Consider the following 26,971-nt stretch of genomic DNA (forward strand, 5'->3'; position numbering starts at 1 on the left):
CATCAATGAATCTATACCAGGAAAGGATTCTGGAGAACCACTCCTGGTTTCCATCCACAAATACAATATTATTCTCCCACCAGCCCAGGAAGAGATTTGCATACGAGGGGGCACAAGGTCGACCCATAGCCGTACCACTGAGCTGGTGGAAGAATGGACCGTCAAAGAGAAAAATAATGTTTGTCAGATACTTCTAATAATTTCCACAACTAATTTATTATGAGGTCTAAATTGTTTGTAGGAAGCTCCTCATTGCCAATATACCAAGATTATGCGGTATAGATGTGTACGGCGCCTCCACATCAATACTTGCCAACAAAATCTGTCCATCTAATTCAAGGCCTTCAGGAGGACATCAGTAGTGTCACGCAGATATATGGTTAGGCTACTTACAAATGGTCTTAAAATGCTGTCTATTTATGTTCCAATATTCTGGCCTATACCTCCTATTCCTGAGACAATTGGACGTCCCCGAATGGGTACGGTGTTTTTATGCACCTTCGGAAGTGCATAAAAAGTGGGTATTGTAAGAAAGGGAGGGAGTAGCCACCGCATTATACCTCATCACCTACAGCAGGCAAAGCATTCAGATGCGGAGCTGGAAGAACTGCTAAAAAATGTCATCAAAGCGCAGGCAGGAATGGTGCCCCTGATCCCGGTCTGGCCTGAGTTTTCCTGTCTCGTCCAGATAGAAAAACATTCTGCAGACCTCTAAATGCCTCTCTCATTGACCCAACATCGTTTTTAAGGGATACTCACATCAGGGCTGATTCTGGCTTTTTTGCTGCCTGGGGGGGGGCGAAAGTTGAAATGGTGCCCCCCCCCCCTCCCCCAAGGCTGTTCTACATCACTAGCAGCCTCACAAAAAAAAATCAGGCAGAATAAACATTTACATTAAGTGACTCACCATCCGGTCCAGATCTCTATGATGACTTCTCCTGGCCATGGCCCATTTCAGCAGTTTTCCGCTCAGCTGTTTTTAGCTTCTCACTTTTCAAACATTTCTGCAACTATAAACAAAGATACATTTCTTATGGTGCCACACACTACGCCCCTAAATATAATAGCGCCATACACTGCATCGCTAATTATAATAACACTGTATCCCTGATTATTATAGCACCATAAACTGTGTCCCATACACACACACACACACACACACACACACACACACACACACACACACTCACACAGTGTCCCCTGTAAATAGTGCCCCCTGTAGATAGTGCCCTACATAGAGCCCCCTGTAGACAGTGCCCCACATAGAGCCCCATGTAGATACTGCCCACCATAGAACCTCTGTAGATAGCCCCCTGTAGATAGTGCTCCACACATAGCCCCCACCCTCTGTTGATAGTGCGCCACATATAGCCCCATCTCCTGTAGATAGTGCTCCACATATAGCCCCCACCCCCTGTAGATAGTGCTACCACATATAGCCACCCACGTAGATAGTGCTCCTCATATAGCCCCCACATACAGCCCTACCCCACTGTAGATAGTGTTCCACATACAGCCCCCCTGTAGATATTGCTCCTCATATAGCCTTTACATACAGCCCTACCCCCCCTGTAGATAGTGCTGCACATATAGCCCCCCCTTAGATAGTGCTCCTTATATAGCCCCCACATACAGTCCTACCCCCTGTAGATAGTGCTGCACATGTAGCCCCCCACATACAGCCCTACTCACCTGTAAATAGTGCTGCACATATAGCCCCTCACACTTTTAGCACAAAAAAACCAACAACTTTACATACTCACCTAAATCCGTTCCCGTGCCGTCTTCTTGCAATGCAGGTCTGCTGGGGCTGAACGACGCGGGGCTGAGTGACAGGACAAGTCATTCTGCGCGGTCAATCAGCGCCTTTCAACGTAGCGTCGTTAAAAGGAGCTGATTGGCAGGCTGCCTTGCCCTGTCATTCAACGACGTAAGCGTCGCGATGATAACATCGCGCAGCTTACATCAGTGAAAGGCACTGAATAGCGGGGCACGGAATTAATGTGAGTATGCTAATTGCACCTCCTACTGGCCTGATTGACCATAAGGCACACAGAGGGGGTCTCTAGACCAATCAGTGCAGGCAGTGACTAGTCGAGAGAGGGTTGTGCATGCACGCTGCCCCCTCTCCATTCTGTTGTTTAGTTGTTACGGAAACAGTCGAGCAGCGCTTGTTCAGCAGTTACTGTAAATCCCATTGAACAGAATGTAGAGATCCGTGGCCCTCTCTACAGTAGGTTTTGCCTGGGTTCTGTGACCAGCAGCCGCCACATCAAGCAAAGTGGGACTCGGTTGACCCCCATTCTTGATATCGGTAACGGTCTCAGAGCTGGGACTCGCATCTATCAGACAATCATGCTATAAATATGTAAGATGGGAAAACCCCTTCAAAGGCTCCGTGTGCATGAGCCCTGAGGGTGGTGGTGCGCTGAATTCAATATGTTACTTGTATCACCCTATAAATACCCATCTCAGGTTGATACTTCTGTGTTCAGCAACAATACCTGTCTGCTATTGGAAGTTGCTATTTATTAGCTGTGAGAGGAGATGGAAATAAATTACAATCCAGAATGATGAGTTTCTTCTTAGGGCCTGTTCACATCAGCGTTGGCTTTCCGTTCAGGGGTTCCGTCTGAGGTTTCCGTCGGGTGAACGTCTCAACTGAAAGTCAAATGGAAACCTTAGCTTCCGTTTGCATCACCATTGATATCAATGCTGACTGAAACATTGCTAATGGTTTCCGTTTGTCACCATTCCGGCAGGTTTCCGTTTTTTTGACGGAATCAATAGCGCAGTCGGCTAAGGTTTCCGTTTGCCTTTCCGTTGAGGGGTTCACCCAACGGAAACCACAGACGGAAGGCCTGAACGGAAAGCCAACGCTGATGTGAACAGGTCCTTACTCGTTCTGCATAAACATTATTCAGTCTCCTTCATACTGTATTAGGGTATGTTCACACGGGCTATTTTCAGCCGTTTTTCGGCCCGTAAACGTCCCGAAAAACGGCTGAAAAATCTGAAGCAGAACGACTACAAACATCTGCCCATTGATTTCAATGCGAAATGCGGCGTTCTGTTCCGACAGGGCGTTTTCTTACGCCTCATTTTCAAAAAATGGCACGTAAAAAGACGCCCTGTAAAAAGAAGTGCATGTCACTTCTTGAGCCGTTTTTGGGTGTTTTTTTATTGACTCAATAGAAAAACAGCTCCAAAAACGGCCGTAAAAATCGCTGCGAAAAACGCTGGTTTGATTAAAAACCGGCTGAAAATCAGGAACTGTTTTCCCTTGAAAACCGCTCTGTAATTTCAGCCGTATTTTGTTAACCATGTGAACATAGCCTTACAATTAGGCTATGTTCACACGCTTAACAAAAAACGGCTGAAAATACGGAGCGGTTTTCAAGGGAAAACAGTTCCTGATTTTCAGACGTTTTTTAAGCAACTTGCGTTTTTTGCAGCGTTTTTTACAGACGTTATTGGAGCTGTTTTTCTATTGAGTCAATAAAAAACGGTTCCAAAAATGGCTCAAGAAGTGACATGCACTTCTTTTTACGAGGCTTTTTTTACGCGGCCGTTTTTAAAAATGGTCGCGTAAAAAATATCTTGTTGGAACGGAACGCCGTTTTTCCCATTGAAATCATTGGGCAGATGTTTGGAGGCGTTCAGCCCCCGCATTTTTAGCCGCTTTTCGGGGCATCTACGGCCCGAAAAATGGCTGAAAATAGCCTGTGTAAACAAGCTATTTTCAGCCGTTTTTCGGCCCGTAAACGCCCCGAAAAACGGCTAAAAATGCGGGGGGCTGAACGCCTTCAAACATCTGCCCATTGATTTCAATGGGAAAAACGGCATTCCGTTTTCACAGGGTGTTTTTTACGTGGCCGTTTTTAAAAACGGCTGCGTAAAAAAAAGCCTCGTAAAAGAAGTACATGTCACTTCTTGAGCCGTTTTTCATTGGCTCAATAGAAAAACAGCTCCAAAAACGGCTGTAAAAAACGCTGCAAAAAACGCAAGTTGCTTAAAAACCGGCTGAAAATCAGGAGTCGTTTTCCGTTAAGCGTGTGAACATAGCCTAACTGGTGTACATAACGTAACCCCCTCAGCAACCAGCACCTTGCTTTTGTCTGTGCAACGTTGTGACGTGAGTGGGCGGGGCTTTCTGTGAATGGTCGGTGAAATGACGCAACGATTGGCTATGGCTGCGGAGGCTACTGGTTCTCGTCGCATCTTCCCGTGAAGGGGAGGCGGTGATTGGTCCTGTCAGTTGTCTCCTCCCCGTGTTCGGGAGGACAGACAGTTGCTATGGAATTGGACATAGGAGCCAATCGTTATGGCAGGTGTGAGGTGACGGCGCAGGGGGCGAGGCCTGAGAGCCCATCGAGGAGGGGTTGTTGCGAGGCCGGCGCGATACGCCGGGGGCGGCTAGCGGATAAGCACCGCTTAGTGGGCACAGGAGGTGGAGGGGGGCAGGTCTCCGGGTACCGGGCCAAGCAGCCCGGCCTCTTTCCCATGCCTCGGGAAGCCGCTGCAGAGGGGCGGCGGCGACGACGGAGGAGGAGGCGGAGAAGCGGCGTGGTGTGAGGAGCGTTGCATGCCGCCGGGGAGCGGAGGGGGACGATGCGCGAGTATAAGGTAGTGGTCCTAGGGAGCGGCGGGGTCGGCAAGTCGGCTCTGACCGTGCAGTTCGTGACCGGAACGTTCATCGAGAAGTACGACCCGACTATTGAGGACTTCTATCGTAAGGAGATCGAGGTGGACTCGTCCCCCTCTGTGCTGGAGATCCTTGACACGGCCGGTACCGAGCAGTTTGCATCTATGCGGGATCTGTACATCAAGAACGGCCAAGGCTTCATCCTGGTGTACAGCCTTGTCAACCAGCAGAGCTTCCAGGACATCAAGCCCATGAGAGACCAGATCATCCGCGTCAAAAGGTGAGGTGGGGGTTCCGGGGTATTGGGGCTCCGTGTACAGGGTGTGGTGGGCTGTGTCATGGGGGGCCTCTGCAGTTGTGGCTGAGGTGCAGTCCATTATTGTATGTGTCAGCCTACACTGGGCTCTGGGCCTCCCTGTCACTGCTTGCAGATCCACCATATATGTATGTGAGACCTGCAGCTGCTGCACATCCATTGGCCTCTGTATCGAGTCTTTGTTGCTTTCTGAACATGTCCTGCAGGTTTCCTGTCATCGTGTTCTTCAGGACTGCGAGACTTGCGTTTATCTTGTGATCAGCTGTTAATATTTCAGTGTGTGCTGGTTTGGGAAGCTTGGGTCACTCTTCTATGTTACATGGAGCATTGCTGCTGTTTAGCTTCACTATGGTGCAGGAGTATTTCACATTAATCTCAAAATAAGGCTCTGTTCACACCACGTTTGGTGTACATTCAGCCAGGAGATACTCCCCATGCATATGATGACGGTATCCATAGAGCCTTATTGACCCAGCAGATGCCAAAATTAACCGCACCGTATATACATTTTTAACATGGGATGGGCCTATAGTCATTGTATGGAATGTCGGACCTTTACATTGTGGTTTCCCAGGTGTATGCATCAAACGTAAAGGCGATGTGAACAGAAACTTAAAATGTTTTTTTATATAAATGAAGGATAGAGAGGGTGCATGGTTAAAAATGGGCACAGCCTGTTGAAATATCTAAATAAACCTTGCAATATACTTTTGAAATCCGCTCGGCTCCTCGCTACCCGTTTTGTCGCTCCTTCAGCCAATGCGATGCTTCATCTGTGTGACGTCCTAAGGCCACATCCTCCGATATCGCTTCGTACCTAATACAACACAAGTTTTTCTGCAATTGTTTCCAGTCTTGGAAATTGTCTGATCTAAATACATCAGCAGCACAAATCTTTCTCTTGTTGGTGGGTTTGCTACAATGTATCAGCCAAGGTTTCCCAATTGTAGGAAACTCCTAGCTGTGAGAAGTATTAGGTTTGTTTTGGGTTTCAGGTTCTAGATGTAAACAAGAATGTCTCCATTTATGTTGAAAATGAGGAGAAATTGAAACAAATTGCACTATATTTACATAGAATGTAATGTTCTTTTCATCTCCTCATCATAAAAAACACATATTCTCAGAGACTTCCTTTGATTTTGGCCGCTTCTATCCACACGTCCATCGGTAACCTTCCTGTTTTTGTTTTTTTTTTTAGAAACCTCTAGATACTGGTACCTGTTTAGGCTATATAGCAATGCAGTAGTAAGGGCCTGTTCACACCTGCGTCAGTGTCTCACTTGCCGTTCTCCCATCAGTGGATCAGAACCACAAAAATACCAGATGCGCTGGTTCCGTTGCATGACTAACACCATCGCCACCCAATGCAATCAATTGAGTTTAATGGGTGTCCATCATTTTACTAGAACCAATAGAGCAGCGTGCTACGCTTTTTTTTTTTTAGGTTTTTGGGTCAGATCTGTGAACAGGCCCTTAAGATCAAGTCACGTTTGATGTCTAAGGGGGAGTTCACACAGTGTGTTTTTTACGCGGAAAACGTGCCAAAAAAACGTCCGAAAATGTCTCCCTTTGATTTCAGTGGGAGGCGGAGGCGTTTTTTTTTTTTTTTTTCGCAAGCGGAGAAAGTCTCGCGGGAAAAAGAAGGGACTTGCCCTATCTTCGGGCGTTTACGCCTCTGACCTCCCATTGACATCAATGGGAGGTAGAGAAAGCGTACTTCGTGGCATATTTTGCTCGCTGTGCTCAATGGCCGCGGGCGAAAATCGCCGCGCAGGCAGAGCAAAATCTGGCTCAAAATTCCAATATCGTTGTTTTCAATGTTGCAGGGACTTATTTTTCTAATAGAGATAAGTACCGGCATCTAGTGTCAGACAAAATGGGGCGAAGTACGGTAGTGGGAGGTTCGAAACAAAAGTCTCGGCCAAATGGGGGCCCCGGCTTCAAAGTTTGGGAACCACTGCTGTATAGCAATGCAATTAGGCAAGATTTCTGGAGGAACAGAATGTCCTCGCACCAATCACCTGTTGTGTTTTCTGTCACTTTTCCACTTAGAAAAGTGTTGAGAATCTTTTGGCAAATGAATCACGCCTGCTGCTTCTCTGAAGCTTCATCCACTTTTCCAAAAGCATTCTCATGTATTAACACCAGAAAATCTGCTCAGTGTTTTCTGTGCTGCACATAAATTTGGACAAGATTATGCCAGGAAAAGATCGATAAGACTACAAAAGTCATCGTCCTCTGTTGGCCGTCGCTGATTCCGGTTTGATAGATCCGTCACAGCTTGAATTCAATTTTTCTGCTCCTATGCCGGACTTCTGCTCCTATTCCATAACTTTTATCCGGGGACCCTCCCATCTACAACATAAGTGGTCGCCACAAGCCGGGGCCCAGTAGTTACATAACATCCTGTAAGTAATGGGGTACGGGACATGTTGGACCAACTATGGCATCCAAAATTAATCAACCAATCACAACTATGGCTCCCAAAATTTGTAAACTATGCTACTGTCATTGGAATGTGTCTGTTTTTTCAGTTTATTTAACAAAAATAAAATTCAGATTCAAATCGAAAATAGTTCATAGGGTTGAAAAAAATTTGCCCAGCCCTAACTTTATTAGTAAAAAAACGCAGAAGTTAGGTGCGCTGCTCATGAAACTTTAACAAAAGGTAGGCGGAGCCTTGAATGGACAGGGCTTCTGTAGCTAGACAAAGTTACAATAACTTATGCCAGAAATTGGCATAAATATTATCGCAAATCTACTCCAGCTAACTGAGGCGTGCAAATTTTAATAAATTGGACACACCTTTCTCCAGCGCTCTTTAGATTAAATGTGGCATCTGACATGTCCGTTTTAATGAATTTTCCCCAATTTCTACTGGTCTTGGGTTACAGTCCTGTATTACAGTCCAGAGCTGCAAAACTCTCAGAACTTATGCTATTTTTTTCCAACACACGAGTTCTCAGAGGGTTCTAGTGAATGTGTCAACGTCTGGAAGCAAATTCGGTGTCCAGTGGCTGATAATTGGGAGTAACAGTCCAAGTTCGGTACACAGATTCATGGCAACGATTTGTAGCATAGGGCAGAGACGTGGTCATGAAACAATCAACGTTCTGGTTACAGGTAAGTGGCGACAGTTGGTAGAGTACGGCCAGGGCTACACCTAGACTTTTTGTAGTGCTACTGATTGATTTTTACTGAGTGACCACTGCAGTCCACAAGATTGAATCTAACATAATTTATTCATTTGGACTGTAGCTCAAGAGTAAAAATCAATCAGTAGTTATACAAAAAGTCTAGAAGTTGAATACTACAGGCTTCTATGTGAAGCCAAGAAAGTGAGGCGGAATAGGGTAATCAAGAATGGATTCTCAAGAGGCAAAAATAAAGATGACCTGGACAATAGAGTCAGCGTTGGAGCTGTCCAGCAGCACCAGTAGGTCAATGAGAAGGCCTACATCCTGGCAGAATGGTAAGAAAAAAAACCAAAACACACGGATACGTTCACATGCAGCATTTTTCCCGATGCTACATTAATGTGAGGCCCTGTTCGCACGTAGTGTTGTAGCTCAAAGCATGTTACTAAAACGGCTTCTATGGAAAACTGTAATTGTGGTTTTTACATATGATTTTCAATGATGCAGTTTTTTTCTCATTGAGTATGAGGGAAAACGAAGCAAAATGGGGACATGCTGTGGTTTATTTAAAAAATAATTTTTTTTTTTTTTTTTAAGACAAAAAGTGAATGGCCTTTTTAAAAAATCCTGTTCACATATTAGTGTTGTGTTATTCTTGAGTAGTAACTTTCAGAACGGTTCCTAGAATTGACTCTTTAAATGAGCCGCAATCGCTGATCAACACAAGGCCACAATGAATACCGCAAGTACTAAAATGCGCTTTTTGCGATACGGCCTTGTTTCGTAACGCTTTGTGCATGCGGACATACCCTTCAGTTCTTAACCTGTAATCTGTTTCAGTCAAATTGCAGTGAAAGTCATGTTCAAGGCAGAACGCCTGATCTACATAGTTTTCATATGCCCAAAGGATATTGACTACTTACACTGTTCATATAGTCTTTTATAATTCCCTCTGTGTGCAGTAGCGTTTTTCCTTTCTTTTATAGATACATTACTATGAATTTTATTATATCTATGTGGTAGCTTTTACCCTTAGGCTGGATTCACACGAGCACATTACGTCCGTAATGGACGGAACGTATTTTGGCCGGAAGTCTCGGACTGAACACACTGCAGGGAGCCGGGCTCCTAGCATCATAGTTATGTACGATGCTAGGAGTCCCTGCCTCGCTGCAGGACAACTGTCCCGTACTGTAATCATGTTTTCAGTACAGGGCAGTAGTTCCACGGAGAGGCAGGGACTCCTAGCATCGTACATAACTATGATGCTAGGAGCCCGACACCATGCAGTGTGTTTGGTCCGGGATTAGCGGCCGAAATACGTTCCGTCCATTACGGACGTAATGTGCTCGTGTGAATCCAGCCTAATACATCCTGCGTGATCTGAAGTGTTACTACTGGCTATTTGGCTGGCATCAGTAGATCTGCTTGCTTGGACAATCTTACAGGGCCAGCCTTAGGTTGGATGGCGCCCTGTGCAGGACTCTATTGCTGCCCCCCTCAAACCAAAAATTAACTGCATATATAGACACACACATACTGGATCATATATACTGTATATACATAAAGGCACATCTTTAGACATACAGGCAAATATATCACACTGTAACTATGCATAAACAAGCACATATATAGACACAAGGGCACATATACACATACAAACAGACATATAGTACTGTGAAATAGTTTTAGGCAGTTGTGGAAAAATGCTGCAAAGTAAGAACGCTTTCAAAAATAGGTGTTTTTTTTAATCAATTAACAACATTTAAAGTGCATGAACAGAAGAGAAATCTAATGCAAATTAATATTTGGTGTGACTACCCTTTGCCTTCAAAACAACATCACTTTCTTTAGGTACACTAGCACACAGGAATTCGTCAGGGAGGTTATTCCAAACATCTTGTAGAACTAACCACAGATCTTCTGTGGATGTAGGCTTCCTCAAATCCTTCTGTCTCCATGTAATCCCAGGCAGACTCTATGTTGAGATCAGGGCTGTGTGGAGACCTTATAATCACTTTCACGGCTCCTTTTTCCTTACGCTAAAGATAGTTCTTAATGATATCGGCTGTATGTTTGGGGTCGTTGTCCTGCTGCGTGATAAATTCAGAGCCAATCCGTTGCCTCCATGATGGTGTTTCATGATAGATAAATATCTGCCTGCATTTCTCAGCATTGAGGACACTATTAATACTGATCAAATTCCCAACCCCATTTGCTGAAATGCAGCCTCAACGTTGCCTGTTTCCTTGTTCTTCTACAAATGAGCTTGAACAGCATATCTTGAAACCCCAGTCTGCTTTTAAATCTTTGCCTGGGAAAGACCTTGTTGATGCAGTATAACTACATTGTGACTTGCTGCTGTGCTCAGTCTTGCCATGGTGGACCAGTGACATGAAACAGTCTTCCACAACCTCACCTTTGTAGCACAGTTTGGCTGTTCCTCACCCAGTTTTAAGCCTCCTACACAGCTGTTTCTGTTACAGTAAATAACGGTTTCAACCTACATATGAAAATTATCATTATCATCTGTTTGGTATACTTGTAGTATTATATTCAGGTCTATTATTAACCAAGTTCCATGACTTTGCAAGTCTACCTAGAAGAATTGATGCTGTTTTGAAGGCAAAGGGTGGTCACACCAAATATTGAATAGTCGTTACTGAAACCGCGTAGCTCCAGTAACTCCCATAGTAGTGAATGGCAGTTACAGAAGCAGCGTAGCATGCGAGCTACACTGTTCTGTTCTATTGGAGTTACGGAAACAGGTGGCAATAAAAACTACAGCTCGTCCTGCAAAAAATAAACCCTCACACCGCATTGATGGAAAAAATACAAAAGTTATAGCTCTCAGAATGTGGTGAAACAGAACATTTTATTTTTTTTAACCCCTTAAAGAGGCTCTGTCACCAGATTTTGCAACCCCTATCTGCTATTGCAGCAGATAGGCGCTGCAATGTAGATTACAGTAACGTTTTTATTTTAAAAAAACGAGAATTTTTGGCCAAGTTATGACCATTTTTGTAGTTATGCAAATGAGGCTTGCAAAAGTCCAAGTGGGTGTGTTTAAAAGTAAAAGTCCAAGTGGGCGTGTATTATGTGCGTACATCGGGGCGTTTTTAATACTTTTACTAGCTGGGCGCTCTGATGAGAAGTAACATCCTCTTCTCTTCAGAACGCCCAGCTTGTGACAGTGCAGATCTGTGACGTCACTCACAGGTCCTGCATCGTGACGGCCACATCGGCAGCAGAGGCTACAGTTGATTCTGCAGCAGCATCAGCGTTTGCAGGTAAGATCGACTTACCTGCAAACGCTGATGCTGCTGCAGAATCAACTGTAGCCTCTGGTGCCGATGTGGCCGTCACGATGCAGGACCTGTGAGTGACGTCACAGATCTGCACTGTCACAAGCTGGGCGTTCTGAAGAGAAGAGGATGTTACTTCTCATCAGAGCGCCCAGCTAGTAAAAGTATTAAAAACGCCCCGATGTACGCACATAATACACGCCCACTTGGACTTTTACTTTTAAACACACCCACTTGGACTTGTGCAAGCCTCATTTGCATAACTACAAAAATGGTCATAACTTGGCCAAAAATGCTCGTTTTTTAAAAATAAAAACGTTACTGTAATCTACATTGCAGCGCCTATCTGCTGCAATAGCAGATAGGGGTTGCAAAATCTGGTGACAGAGCCTCTTTAAGGGGATTAGTTGGCAAGTTCAGGACGCAGCCCCATTTTTAAAATCTGACGTGTCACTTTATGTGGTAATAACTCTGGAATGCTTATACCTATCCAAGCGATTCTGAGATTGTTTTCTCGATACACATTATACTTTAAGTTAGTGGTAAAATTTAGTCAATACATTCAGTATTTTATTGTGAAAAACACCCAAATTTTGCGAAAAATTTGCATTTTTCTAAATTTAAATGTCTGCTTGTAAGACAGATAGCATTTCTTTTGTGTGGTATTACGAATTAACATTTCCCATATGTCTACTTTAGATTGGCATCATTTTTTGAACATCCTTTTTGTTTTTCTAGGACGTTACAAGGCTTAGAACTTTAGCACAAATTTCTCACATTTTCAAGAAAATTTCCAAAGGCTATTTTTACAGGGACGAGTTCAGTTGTGAAGTGGTTTTGAGGCGCCCATACAATGCAAATCCCCATTTTAAAAACTGAACCCCTCAAAGTATTCAAAACAGCATTTTAGAACGTTTTATTAACCCTTTAGGTGTTTGACAAGAATTACAGCAAAGTAGGGATGAAATGTATTGTTTTTTGCAGAAATTCATTTTTAATCGTTTTTGGTTTTTTTCTGTAACAGAAGATTTTACCAGAGAAACACACCTCAATATTTATGGCCCGCATTCTGCAGTTTTTAGAAATATCCCACGTGTGGCCCTAGTGTGCCAATTCACTGAAACAGACCTCTGAAGCAAAGGAGCACCTTGAGGATTTTGGGGCCTTCTTTTTATTCGAATATATTTTACGCACCATGTCCTGTTTGAAGAGGTCTTGTGAATATATTTTTATTTCCTCAGGGATAAAGGCGAAAAATCTCCCCAACATTTGTAAAGCCATTTCTCCAGAGTATGGAAATATTCCACGTGTGGTCATAAACTGCTGTCTGGACAAATAGCAGGGCTCAGAAAGACATCAGCGCTATTTGGCATGCAGATTCTGCTGGATTGGTTTTTGGGCGCCATGTTGCATTTGCAAAACCCTGAGGTACCAGAGTACAGTGGAAGCCCCCAAGAAGTGACCCCATTTTTGGAACTACACCCCTCAAGGCATTTAACATTTGCCTGGACATATGACAGAGCTGAAGTGAAAAGCAACATGCACATTTGTGGTCTATTGTTATTTTCAGAGCATTTACCCACAATTGCAGGGCTCCTAGATCAAATAGTAAAACAACCCCCCCCCCCTCCCAGTCGTGACCCCCATTTTGGAAACTAAACCCCTTGAGGCATGTTAAGGGGTGTAGTGAGCATTTTGCCCCCACAGTTGTTTTTCCATTAATAATTAATGCGCATCGGAATGGTGCAAAGTGAAAATTGTAATTTTCTGCCGATATGCCATTTTAGTGCACAATATGTTGTGCCCAGTTTGTGCCACCGAAAGACACACCCCTCGTAAAACTGGTTCACCCGGGTATGGCGATGCCATATATGTGGACGTAAGCTGCTGTTTGGCCACGCTTTAGGGTTCAGAAGGGAGGGAGCGCCATTTGGCTTTTGGAGCGCAGATTTTGCTTGGTAGTAGTTCTGTTTGGGGTTTTGCTGGTATTTCAGTTTATAATGTGGAGGTATGTGTAACCTGTGCAGGGTATATCAGGGCGTAATAAGAGAGTATAATAATGCGGTAAATAAATAATTCAGAGATATGTGGCAAGCGTCACACTGATGAATAGTGCCTGATCTTATCCGCTTTTGGACACTTCACATTTTGAGTCGCCATTTTTATTTTATTTTTTTCACTCAAAAAAGCTGTGTAAGGGCTTGTTTATTGCGAGACAGGTTGTAGTTTTTATTGGTACTATTTTGAGGTACATGGGACTTTATGATCACTTTTTATTCCATGCTTTGTGAGGGGTGGTGATAAAAAAAAAAATAGCGATTCTGGCATTGTTTTTTATTTTATTTTTTTGCAATGTTCAAAATATTTGGGTCATTATGGACTTGGTGATACTAAATATGTGTACTTTTTTCTTCTAACGTTTTCATTTTTTTTCCTATAACAAAAGGCTTCTTATAGGGAAAAAAGGCAGTGTTTGTTTTTATTAACTTGCAACTTTTTTTTTTTTTTTACTCTTTTTTATTAAACTTTTTTTTTTTTGTCCCACTAGGGGATTTGAGGCCCTGCACCTCTGATATTTACTGTAATGCATTGCACTACCCACGTAGTGCAATGTATTAGAGCTGTCAGTCATTCGCTGACAGCAAGCCTATTAGGTCCCGTCTGTGGGCGGGACCTAATAGGCTATTGTTCGTGGTAGGCCGCGAAGCTATTATCAGGTCGCTGATTGCCATATCAAGTCTCGGCATCATCACGATCACATAGTGTCGATCGCTACAACTCACTAAGATGCTGCGATCGCTTTTGATCGCGGCATCTAAGGGGTTTAATGAAAGGGATCGGAGCTAGCTCCGTTCCCTACCGTTACGGCACGGTGTCAGCTGTAACATGCGGCTGTCGCAGGCTCCGCTTCTGAGCCTGCGCCATCTTTTGTTACTGCGGCTGGACGCCTTTTAGGCCCAGCCTCTGGGCGGGACCTAGCAGGCATCTGTTCTAGGCAGACAGGAGGCCTTTGTTAGACCCCGGTCTGCCTGAGCAGTCATCGGAATCCCGCAATTTCATTGCAGAGTTCCGATCTGCTTGTAGACACCATAGATGCAGCGCTCGCTTTTGAATGCGGCATCTAAGGGTTTAATCGGCCGGATCAGAGGCTAGCATATGTCCTGGCCTTGAAGCCATGATAGCGTTAAGCTATTACGGTTTTAAACTGTGTCTGCAGACACAGTACCCTGTTAACTCTATGGCGTATTAGTACGTCAGTTCGCGTTCAGTCCACCGCCCGTTATGTAATAGTACGTCACAGGGCATTAAGGGGTTTAACAAATAGCTTTTTTTTTCTTTGTAAAATATGAAATCCTTTTTTCCTGTTGTCTAAACCGTCTGAAAAATCCGCTAATTTGTACATGAATTAGAATTATTATGGATGGTCTTAGCAGGACAACTGTCCCGTACTGTAATTATGATTACAGTACGGGACAGTAGTTCCACGCAGAGGCAGGGACTCCTAGCGTCGTGCATCACTATGATGCTAGGAGCCCGGCCCCCTGCAGTGTGTTCGGTCCGGGTCTTCTGGCCGAAATACGTTCCGTACATTACGGACGTAACATGGTCGTGTGAACCCAGCCTTACTAAAGGGCGATTTTGGATGGGTTTTTAAAATGACAAGTTGAAGCACTGTTCACACACCGGAACAAGCTTTGAAAGTTGACTTTAATTCTACTTTCATCTGTGGCGTATTTAATCTACTATACAGGACTCTGAAATATTAAGGGTTATCCTACAATAGCCATTTATCTACAGGGATCTGCTGGGACCCACACCAATCACTAGAATGCTCGGCCCCATAGACGTCGAAGGGAGCAGCATGGTGCGTGAATGTCCACCGCTCCATTCAAACTCGCACAACTGCAGTGAGGAGGGACGGGGCTTTGGATTCCAATGATTGTGTGGGGCCCCCAGCAATCAAACATTTATTACCAATCCATTGGATAGGTGATAAATGTTCTTTGTGGGACAAACCCTTTAACAGGAAGGGATTCTCAACCTCTTTTACCATTGAACCCTCTGTAAAATGTTTTCACTCTCGAGAACCCATTTTCACATTTATTGCTTCAAAGAATTTTGGTGTAGGGATAAATAAAGCATTTTATGTTCTGGACAGGGTTTGGTTTTTTTTTCTCGCTTTGCCTGTCCCCCTCATGCCAAAAATTTTAGGGCTTGCTGAAATTTACATCCCAACTGTAAAAGTGGCAGCTCTTGTCACTGCCTTCCAGGATACCCTGGTTAGATGTCACTGGGCTAGGGCTTCAACCATGGTCTTACAGGATTTGGTCATGTTACCTGGTGGTATTTGTAGCTTAAAACTGTGCAACACATGACTACACCCTCTTCGGTTGTGTGTTCTTAAACTGGGGCTCATGCGGTAGACTCCCCTTTATTAGGGAATGTGCACCCATAAATATTTTTCCTGCACAGATTGTCCTCTCCACTGGCAATACCTAGAAAGTAGACGAATAGGATAGTGGGTGATATGCTTCAAGTCATTCTTTATTAGCAATCCCTGTCACCCAAAACATCGCTTCGGTGTATCAATACATAAAGCAGCGTTTTGTGTAATAAACCCTTCACAGCGCATGGTTATCAGAACTTCAGGTTTGAACCATTTTTGTAGCTGGTCCAAACCTAAATTTCTGATATAACCTACGTCATGCTTGGTTATTACCCAAAAGTTGCCTCATGTATTGATAAACACCGGCGGTGACCTACTGTAATTTATGACTGAGATTTTGCTCCTTAACCCCTTCCCGCATTTTCACGTACAGTTACGTGATGGGAGATGGCCTTTTCCCGCATCTCCACGTAACTGTACGTGATGGAGATGAAGCTGGCTCAGGAGCTGAGCCAGCGACATCACCGCCGGGTGACAGCTATATGTTACAGCTGTCACCCTGAGGTATCGGCCAGGACCGGAGCTAGCCTCCGATCCGACCGATTAACCCCTCACATGCTGCGTTCAATAGAGATCGCAGCATGTGAGGAGTTTATAGCCACCGGCGACAAAGCAACGTGATCGCTGGGTTGCCGGTGGCTGCAAATGCGATCGGAGGGGTAATACTTACCTCCCGGTTCGCCAGTAACGGAATCCTCCTATGCCCCGTCGTCGGCGGGGCCCAGGAGGCTTCCGGTACCATCGGCAAGATGGCGCCGGCTCAGCTTCCGGTTCAGAAGCTGAGCCGGCGTCATCAGCAGTGGGTGTCCGCTGTATGTTACAGCGGACACCCCGATCTATCGCCAGGAACCGGAGCTAGCTCCGATTCCTAGCATTAACCCCTTCAATGCAGCGATTCAATGCAATCGCTGCATCAAAGTGGTTTGTATGCAATCGGCAGCCTTGCCACGCGATGGCAAGGCTGGCGACTGCTACTATGGCAACAGGATGCCTAACAATGGCTTCCTATCTGCCATTACGTTAGCCGATTAGGCCCCGCCCGGAGGCGGAGCCTGATCGGCTTGCTGTCAGTGAACAACTGACAGTTCTAATACATTGCACTACATAGGTAGTGCAATGTATTAGAACATCAATAAAACAGTTGGACCTTCAAGTCCCCTAGTGTGACTAAAGAAAAGTGTAAAAAAAAGTGTAAAAAAAGTAAAAATAAAAGTTGTAAAAAATACAATAAAAGTTTTAAATAATAACACAAAACACAATCGCCCTTTTACCCTTATCAAGTCATTTATTATTGAAAAAAATAATAAAGCCATACATATTTGGTATCGCTGCGACCGTAACGACCTTAACTATAAAATATTATGTTATTTATCCAGCGCAGTGAACGCCGTAAAAAAAACAAACTAAAAAATACTGACATAATTGCTATTTTTTGGTCACTTTGTCTTCCAAAAATTGAAATAAAAAGTGATCAAAAAGTCGCATGTACCTAAAAATGGTACCAATAAAAACTATAACTCGTCTCGCTAAAAACAAGCCGTCATACAGCTCCGTCGACGAAAAATGTAAAACCGTTCTGGCTCTCACAACTTGGCGACAGAAAAAATCCATTCTCTTTCCAAAAGTAATTTTATTGTGCAAAAAGTTGTAAAACATAAGAAGTGCTATAAATTAGGTATCACCGGAATCGGACTGACACGCAGAATAACGTGAACATGTAATTTATAATGCGTGGTGAACGCTGTATAAAAAGAACTAAAAAAATATGCCAGAATTGCTGTTTTTTGGTCACCTTGCCTCCCAAAAAAAAAGGATAACAAGTGATCAAAAAGTCGCATGTGCCCCAAAATAGTACAAATAAAAACTACAGCTCGTCACACAAAAAAAAAACAGCCCTCATACCACTACGTCTATGAAAAAATAAAATTAGTCAAGGCACCAATAAGCCAGGAAATAAAAATATGCAGTTGTGCCGACCCGAGGGGAACGTTTCTTCTGTTTCAAGTGGCGAATTATCAAGGCCCCTAAAATTAGGGAACCAGGAAGGGGAGGGCCCAAACATATCCGCTGGAAGTGAGGGCGCCCGTATTATACCAGGACAACACTTTCCTGCAAAATCCCCCAAACTGCAAAGGTCCAGAGTGTGGTCCAAAAGGGGACTAAGTAAAGACCATTTATTAGTGCGACACCGGCCTGTGCAGAAAGTCACAGCATAACACACATCTATGGATTATTTTATTGTTTTTTTTTACCCCACTATACCACCTGACTATGCCCCTTATATACTCCGCCCGCCTTACATGTACCCCCACATTATAAACGGAAACACCAGTAAGACTCAAAACAAAACTACTACAAGCAAAATCCACGCTCCAAAAGCCAAATGGCGCTACCTCCCTTCTGAACGATACAGTGTGCCAAAACAGCAGTTTACTTCCACATATATGGCATCGCCATACCCGGGAGAACCCTTTTAACAATTTTTGGGGTGTGTGTCTCCAGTGGCACAAGCTGGGCGCCACATATTGGCATATCTATTGAAAAACCCTTTTCACTCTGCAACATCGCGTGCACGCCAATTTCTGCCAATCACCTGTGGGGTTAATATGCTCACTACACCCCTAGGTGAATACTTTGACGGGTGTAGTTTCCAAAATGGGGTCACTTCTGGGGGGGATCCACTGTTTTAGTCCCACAGGGACTTTGCAAATGCGACATAGCGACCAGAAACCAATCCAGCAAAATCTGTACTCCAAAAGCCAAATGGCGCTCCTTCCCTTCGGAGCCCTACTCTGTGCCCAAACAGCAGTTTATGACCACATATGTGGTATTGCCGTACACAGGAGAAGTTGCTTTACCAGTGTTGGGGTGCTTTTTTTCATTTATTTGTTGAGAATATGAAACATTTTCAGCTAAAACTACGTCTTATTGAAGAAAAAGGATTTTTTTTATTTTCACTGCCCAATTCTAATAAAATCTATGAAACACCTGTAGGGTCAAAATGCTCACTACACCCCTAGATGGATTCCTCAAGGGGTGTAGTTTTGTGAATCGAGTGACTTTTGGGGAGTTTCCACTGTACTGGTAACTTAGGAGCTTTGCAAAAGTGACATGGTGTCAAGAAATCAATCCAGCAAAATCTGTGCTCCAAAAGCCAAACGGCACTCCTTCTCTTCTGATCCTTGCCATATGCCCAAACAGCAGTTTATGACCACAAATAGGGTATTGCCGTACTCCTGAGAAGTTGCTTTACAAATGTTGGGGCTCTTTTATTCCTTTATTTGTTGAGAAAATGAAAAATGTTGAGCTAAAGCTATGTCTTATTGGAAAAAAAGGATTTTTTTTATCTTCACTGCCCAATTCTAATAAAATATATGAAGCCCCTGTGGGTTCAAAATGCTCACTACACCCCTAGATGGATTCTTCAAGGGGTGTAGTTTCCTAAATGGAGTCACTTTTTTGGTGTTTTCACTGTTTTGGTCCCTTAGGGGCTTTGCAAATGCGACGTAGTCTCCGCAAACCATTCCTGCTAAATTTGAGCTCCAAAAGCCAAATGGCGCTCTTTCCCTTCTAATCTCCGCCGTGTGTCCAAACAGCCGTTTATGACCACATGCAAGGTACTGTTTTACTCGGGAGAAATTGCTTTACAAAAGTAGTGGTGCATTTTCTCCTTTTAGTCCTTGTGGAAATTAGAAAAAATAAGCTAAACCTACATTTTCTTTGAAAGAATTTAGATTTTCATTTTCACGGCCTACTTCCAATAATTTCTGCAAAAAACCTGCGGGGTCAAAATGCTCACTATACCCCTAGATAATTTCCTCAAGGGGTATAGTTTCCAAAATGGGGTCACTTTTGGGGGATTTCCACTGTTTTGGTGCCGCAAGAGCCTTTCAAATCCGACATGGTGCCTATAATATATTCTAATAAAAAGGAGGCCCCAAAATCCACTAGGTGCTCCTTTGCTTCTGAGGCCTGTGCTTCAGTCAATAAGTGCACTAGGGCCACATGTGGGGTATTTCTAAAAACTGCAGAATCTGGGCAATAGATATTGAGTTGCATTTCTCTGGTAAAACTTTCTGTGTTACAAAAAAAATAGATGAAAAATGAATTTCTGCAAAAAAAAAAGAAATTTGAACATTTCACATCTACTTTGCCTTAATTCCTGTGAAACATCTAAAGGGTTAAGAAACTTTCTAAATGCTGTTTTGAATACTTTGAGGGGTGAAGTTTTTAAAATGGGGTGACTTATTGAGGGTTTCTAATATATAAGGCCCTAAAATCCACTTCACAACTGAATTGGCCCCTGTAAAAATAGCCTTTTGAAATTTTCTTGAAAATGTGAGAAATTGCTGCTAAAGTTCTAAGCCTTGTGATGTCATAGAAAAATAAAAGGATGTTCAAAAAACGATGCCAATCTAAAGTAGACATATGGGTGATGTTAATTAGCAACAATTTTGTGTGGTATTACTGCCTGTCTTACAAGCAGATACATATAAATTTAGAAAAATGCTAATTTTTGCAATTTTTCGCTAAATTTTGGTGTTTTTCACAATTAAATACTTAATGTATCGAGCAAATTTTGCCAGTATCATAAAGTCCAATGTGTCACGAGAAAACAATCTCAGAATCGCTTGGATAGGTAAAAGCATTCCGAAGTTATTACCACATAAAGTGAAACATGTCCGATTTGAAAAAATTGGCTGTGTCCTGAAGGCCAAAACAGGCTGTGTCTTGAAGGGGTTAAGGATATGTCCACGCATACTGGATTTGCGTCAGAAATGTTCCACCGCAAATCTGGAGGGAGCGGCAGAGGAACCCATAGCCGCAAATCCGGCATAGCCATGCCACGGCATCTGAGCGGATTGGCTCGGTGCTAAGGGGGGGGGGGGAATATAGGAGCAGGGAAGAGGTTTGCACAGAAGAGTGGTAGACCATGTAATAAACACCGGACACTACAGCACAGCCCTGGCACTCACAGTTCCTAGTGCAGCGCGATCACTGGGAACAAAGACAATATTAACCCTCTGCACTCCAGTCTGTTCAGGAGGAGTGGCCCACTCATGTAAATTTTGCACCTGGCCCACTTTAGTGTTAAAATAAAAAATGACCCTGGTTCTCATGTGCTGGTACTTGATCCCTGCACAGATTGCCCATAGAGTTCTGGAGAAATCTTCCAACCTTACCTGAGTCTAACATTGATTATTGACGAATCACTGAAAGAAAACACTCTTGCCATTCTTTTAATCTGCTTCATGAGGTAGTCACCTAGAATGGTTTGACAGCAGTCTTGAAGGAGTTCCCAGAAGTGCTGAGCACTTGGCTGTTTTTCCTTCATTCTGCGGTCCAGCTCATCCCCAACTCAGCCATGTCATCTGAGCACTCAATCACTGTCGTCCTTGGTAAATTAACCCTTACATAGCCTGGAGGTGTGTTTGGGGTCATTGTCCTGTTGGAAAAAGAAATGATGGTCCCACTAAGCGCAAACCAAACTGGATGGCATGTTACAGAATGCTGTGGTAGCCATGCTGGTTAAGTGTTCCTTGAATTCTGAATGAATTACGAACAGTATCCCCAGTAATGCACCATTATCAAAGCAAAAGGGGGCTACTTTGAAGAATCTAAAATAAAAAACATATTCTGGTTTGTTCAACACATTTTTTGTTTACCACTTAATTCCATGTGTGTTCCTTCAAAGTTTTCATGTCTTCAATATGAATCTACAATGTAGAGCATAAAAAAAATATTGAATGAAAAGGTGTCAAACTTTTGACTGGTACTGTATAATATTTAATATTTTTATTTTGACGCCTGAGTTGGAGTCGGTACATGACTTTAAAAACTGATCTCTACTAAGGCCCCATGCAAACAAACTTATTTTTGCCGCAATTCATTTCAATGGTCCCATGCACACGACCATGGTTTCCATGGTCCGTGCATTGCCCAGGAGCCTGGACCGCAAAAAGATAGGGCATGTCATATTACGGCCGCGTTTTGCGGTCCAGGCTCATAGAAATGAATGCACGAGGCCATGTGCACGGCCTGCGGATGACACACCGCGGTTGTGCACACCACTACGGTTGAGCCCTGCTGTCGTGACTTGGCTCGAAGCGGTAAAAAGGAGGAACGACTTGGCAGCAGTCAAATCATACTATTTACCATCTTAGGTTGCATTATCAATTAGATTTCTCAAAAAATATCCTTAGGCTTAGAACCTCTTTTACACCTTAGTGACCAGCCTATTTTATGCCCTAATGACAAGCAATTTTTTTCGTTATTCTATAGTTGCATTCAAAGAGCTATAACTTTTTTTTTATTTTTCCGTCGACATAGCTGTATGAGGACTTGCTTTTTTGCGGGATTAGTTGTACTTTTTAATGGCACCATTTTTTTTATTAACATATATAAACTTTTTTTTTTTTGAGGGGGGGATAGGAAAAAATCCTGAAATTCCATCATTGTCCTATGCGTTTTAAATTCACGGCATTCACTGTGCGGCGTAAATAACATGTTACATTTATTCTATGGGTCAGTGCGATTACGATGATACCACATATGTAGAGGTGTTTTTTACGTCTTACTACTTTTGCACAATAAACTCTTTTGGACTAAAATTATTTGTTTTTGCATCGTTTCTTTCCAAGAGACGTAATTTTTTTTTTTTACATTTTTCCGTCAATATAGTGATATGTGGGCTTGTCTTTTGCGGGACGAGACGTAGTTTAGATTGGTACTGTTTTAGGGTACGTGGGACTTATTGATTGATTAACTTTTATTACTTTTTTGGGGGACAATGGAAAAAAAATAGCAATTTCGCTGTTTGCGTTTTTTTTTTTTTTCCTTTACGGGATTCACCTAGTGAATTACATGTTAAAAAGGCTCTGTCACCACATTGAGTGGCCTATCTTGTACATAATGTGATCGGCGCTGTAATGTAGATTACGCAGTGTTTTTTATTTAGAGAAACTATCATTTCTGAAGAAGTTATGACCTATATTAGCTTTATGCTAATGAGTTTCTCAACGGAGAACTGGGCGTGTTTTACTATATGGCCAAGTGGATATTGTACAGAGGAGTGTATGACGCTGACCAATCGGCGTCATACACTTCTCTCCATTCATTTACACTGCAGATAGCGATATATCTATATCGCTATGTGCAGCCACATAAACAAACTATAACGTTACTGCAGTGTCCTGACAGTGAATATACATTACCTTCAGCCAGGACGTCATGTGTATTCAGAATCCTGTCCACTTCTCTGTGATTTACAGCATAGCAGGCGTAGTCTCGTGAGATTTCGCTGTAAACTGTCATTTACAGCGAGATCTCGCTGTGCTGTGCTGTAAATCACAGAGACGCTACAGAAGTGGTCAGGATTCTGATTACACATCACGTCCTGGCTGGAGGTAATATATATTCATTGTCATGACACTGCAGTAACGTTACCGTGTGTATGTGGCTGCACATGGCGATATAGCTATATCGCTATGTGCTGTATAAATGAATGGAGAGAAGTCTATGACGCTTTCTAAATAAAAACACTGCTGTAATTTACATTACAGCGCCAATCACATGTACAATATAGGCCACTTATAATGTGGTGACAGAGCCTCTTTAACTTTATTGTTTGGATCATTACTGTCGCGGCGATATATCACGTGTACTTTTTAATTTAATTTTTTGACACTTTTACTAAATAATCAATGGGAAGAAGGAAAGAGGCTGGCACTACCAAAACCGCACAGTCGGAATAGGAGTTGAAATATGGCTTGCTTACTGTTGGATGATTGCAGGTAAATTGCCACGGAGTTGCTCTTCGAAAGAATAGCACAAAAAGCTGAATATATATGTAGAGGAATGATCGAGGCACTCACCGAAGCTGGCAAAAAATATTTTCTTTATTACAAAAAAGGATCTAGGTCAGGATGTGGAGTTGCCTACGGCCGTTTCACGTGCTGGTATACTTAGTATACCAAAGCATTATTGCCTGTCCGTGTAAAACGGACAGGCAATCTATTAGGCCATGTCTCTGGCATGTCCTAATAGGCATATACCCAGGGCAGACCTGAGGGCCTTTATCAGGCCCCTGGCTGTCATGGCACCCCATCGTAGGCCCGCAATTGCATTTGAGGGCCGCCGATGGGTGAGGGAGGGAGTCCCTCCCTCTGCAAATTTTCTAAATGCAGCGGTCGCTATTGACCGCAGCATTTAACGGGTTAAACAGCCGCAATCTAAGTAAACTTCGATCGTGGCCGCTGGAGCCTGGCTGTCATCAGACACCCGAGCACCCACTCCAGCCTACACGGGACACCCGTGCAGGACTTGGACTGGGCTGTCGTGAAAAGGCGACGGCCTAGCCTAAGGCGTATTGGTGGTCACTAAGGGGTTAATGAGGAGGGTTGGGGGGGGGGGGGAGATCTCCACCAGCTCACTTTTTAATCTACCCTGTCTCAACTGAGGTTGTCTGTGTACATACGGTACTTTCACAATGAGGTTTGTCATATACCTTACTTATGAAGTGGCCTATGACAACCAGAATGCAGCTTTTGGTTTTTTTTTCAGAACAGGCTTGAAGTTTGACCAACGGAGCCGTCTGTATAATCACAGTTCTAGAAAAATGCACCTTAAATTCCTTCTTTTTTAAAACATTTTTGCAGAATCTGGATGTATTTACACTGCGGTAATGTTATGACAAATTGGAGTAGAAGACTAGTAAGCCTAAGCCTCCCCATATATGGTGTGGCAGAGATATTGTTTCTATGTATTCATAACTTTTATTATTAAATTATACGTATAAAAGTCTGTTTTGGTGTTTTTGCGCTTTACTCTTAGACCACATGCACACAATGCATATTACGTGCAGATTTGCCGCACATATTTTCCTGTGGTAAATCTGCAGCATAATAAAGTATCTGTAAAGTGAACAGTAATTTAAGTAATATCAACACGGTGCAGAATTTTTCGGCACACAAATTGACCTGCAGTGCAAATTTTAACATCCACAGCAATCTAATTTATATAGCATTTCCGTCTCGGGATAAAAAAAAAATGCACCAAAATCTGCACCTGTTTTACGCATCAAAATGGAAAGTCCGCACATTAAAAAAACCTACTTTACTAAACTGGTGTTTATGACCCTATATATCAGTATTTTTTTTATTATTGATTTTCTTTTTTTTTTTTTTTCTATACAGATATGAAAAGGTCCCAGTGATCTTGGTTGGCAATAAAGTTGACCTAGAAAGTGAACGTGAAGTATCATCCAACGAAGGACGTGCCTTGGCCGAAGACTGGGGATGTCCTTTCATGGAAACATCAGCGAAAAGTAAAACAATGGTGGATGAGCTCTTTGCAGAGATTGTGAGACAAATGAACTATGCAGCTCAGCCTGATAAGGATGACCCTTGCTGTTCTGCGTGCAATATACAATAGCGGTTTTATGTAATTTAGGTAGACATGACTATTTTAGCTGCAAAGGTTTAAAAAAAAAGTTTGGTTTTTTTTCGGGTTTTTTTTCCCACGTGTTTACCCAAAGAAAAGCATTGCGAGAGGACTGCATATAAAACATGGTTACTATTTGTAGAACCCAGGTGATCTTGATCTGTAGTTTTGACAATTGATAAATTGTACTTTAGAAAGTAATATGTGGTGTACATTTCTACAGCAATCATATTCCGCCACGTTAAAAAAAAGACCTAGATTGCAGAGACTATTCCTACAAGATAAAGCGAAGACCGTACACAAAGCAGCAACCTCAACCACTGCTGGTTTTCTTCCTGAACTGGATGGCAAGAGGCACATATATTTACAGAGCTGACTGACATCCCATTGTGTTTCTGAAAAGCATCCGAACCACTCTGAATTCCTCCATCTCGCAAATGGATGACGAATCAACTCGATGAAGATGTTGGACACGGGATTGTCTTGTTTTGGGAATTTAAGCCATGTTGCCTCCAGTTGAGGGAGCAAGGTTTTATTTTCGGTATGCTTCCCAATGATTATGGACCTCAATACTTCTAACATGGTTCTCACTATGTTATTGGCTTGTTTCTATTTAGCGTAACAGATTGACATTGAATATAAGGGATTTTTTTTTAACTTGATGCTGACGGGCTATTGTGATGTTGATGTGTTCTGAACTGACTACGTTTAATTTGGATTGGATTCGAATATTATTTGCATGGGCAACTGCGCACAAATGCAAGTTACTTACTTAATCTTGTCTGAAACAAAATTTGAATGGAGTTACAATTTAGGAGAAAAATCCATATTGCATACGGTCATGGGAAAAACACCCATACTCTGCTAAAACCCATCTTCTAATATTTGGTAGAATAGTTTTTTTTTTTTTCTTTTGTGAGAGTGAGAAGCCGTGTGAATGTACCGTAAATTTGTATGCTGGTTTACAATTCTTGTATTTGAGCTGAGGGTCTTTGTATTTGCTCCACAGCGTAAAATGTGTGCACTGAACTATCCCGGAGAATTGCTATATCTTGTGACTCGGAAAAGAATGTGTTACGTCACTTACAAAGAAAATAGTAATTTCTTTTTTTTATTAGCTGCTTGTGAAGGACATTGGGGTGTAACCACTTAGCACATTTAGCATTCTGTTCCGTTACTTTATGTGCAAGATTTGTTTTCTTTCATATTTTAGGTTGGAGCTCCCAATTGAATCCATAATGAACCCTTTACTTCTGTTCAGTAGCGTAAAATGAATGGAATGTGCTATGTTATCGAGCTAAATTTATTGTATATTGTTCCAAGTAAAGAAATTAGAGTAAAATATTGTATTTTGCACATGTGATTGACACCCCATAAATATTGAAGTCCTTTTAAAGCACTATAGACTGTGGTCTAAAGGAACTCAATGCATTTTGTTTTTCTTTTATGTTTTTTCTCTCGTCACTAAGGATTTATTTTTTCTGGTCTGGGAAAGTCTTCAAGATTGACTTGCACCTTGAAATGCAGTTGTGCATTTTAAAATATCATAGTTTGTAAGATTCCTTTATTTGGGCAAGTGATTTAAATGCTTTCCATAATCTTTGGAGGAACAGATGTTACTGGTTTCTGCAGCACACGTTTTTCAACAACTGGCAAAAAATAAACTATATTTAACTTTTG

At 42.7% G+C, this 26,971-nt stretch overlaps 1 protein-coding gene across 1 annotated transcript; it reads left to right on the plus strand.

Annotated features, from left to right (window-relative positions):
* The first annotated feature begins 4,288 nt into the window (after positions 1-4,288).
* On the plus strand, positions 4,289-26,971 carry RAP2A (RAP2A, member of RAS oncogene family). Its single transcript, XM_075852406.1, has 2 exons — positions 4,289-4,925; positions 25,045-26,971. The coding sequence occupies exons 1-2, from the start codon at positions 4,612-4,614 to the stop codon at positions 25,280-25,282; spliced, it is 552 nt and encodes a 183-aa protein (XP_075708521.1). The 5' UTR covers positions 4,289-4,611; the 3' UTR covers positions 25,283-26,971.

The sequence above is a fragment of the Rhinoderma darwinii genome, chromosome 2 (assembly GCF_050947455.1).
Source record: "Rhinoderma darwinii isolate aRhiDar2 chromosome 2, aRhiDar2.hap1, whole genome shotgun sequence".
In the NCBI taxonomy this organism is placed as follows: Eukaryota; Metazoa; Chordata; class Amphibia; order Anura; family Rhinodermatidae; genus Rhinoderma; species Rhinoderma darwinii.

What these genes read in the sequence shown, in the direction of transcription:
- RAP2A (XM_075852406.1), top strand. Translation starts at nt 4,612, where the DNA reads ATGCGCGAGTATAAGGTAGTGGTCCTAGGGAGCGGCGGGGTCGGCAAG. An exon ending in CAGATCATCCGCGTCAAAAG is followed by an intron (nt 4,926 to 25,044) that starts GTGAGGTGGGGG and finishes TTTTCTATACAG; the next exon opens with ATATGAAAAGGTCCCAGTGA.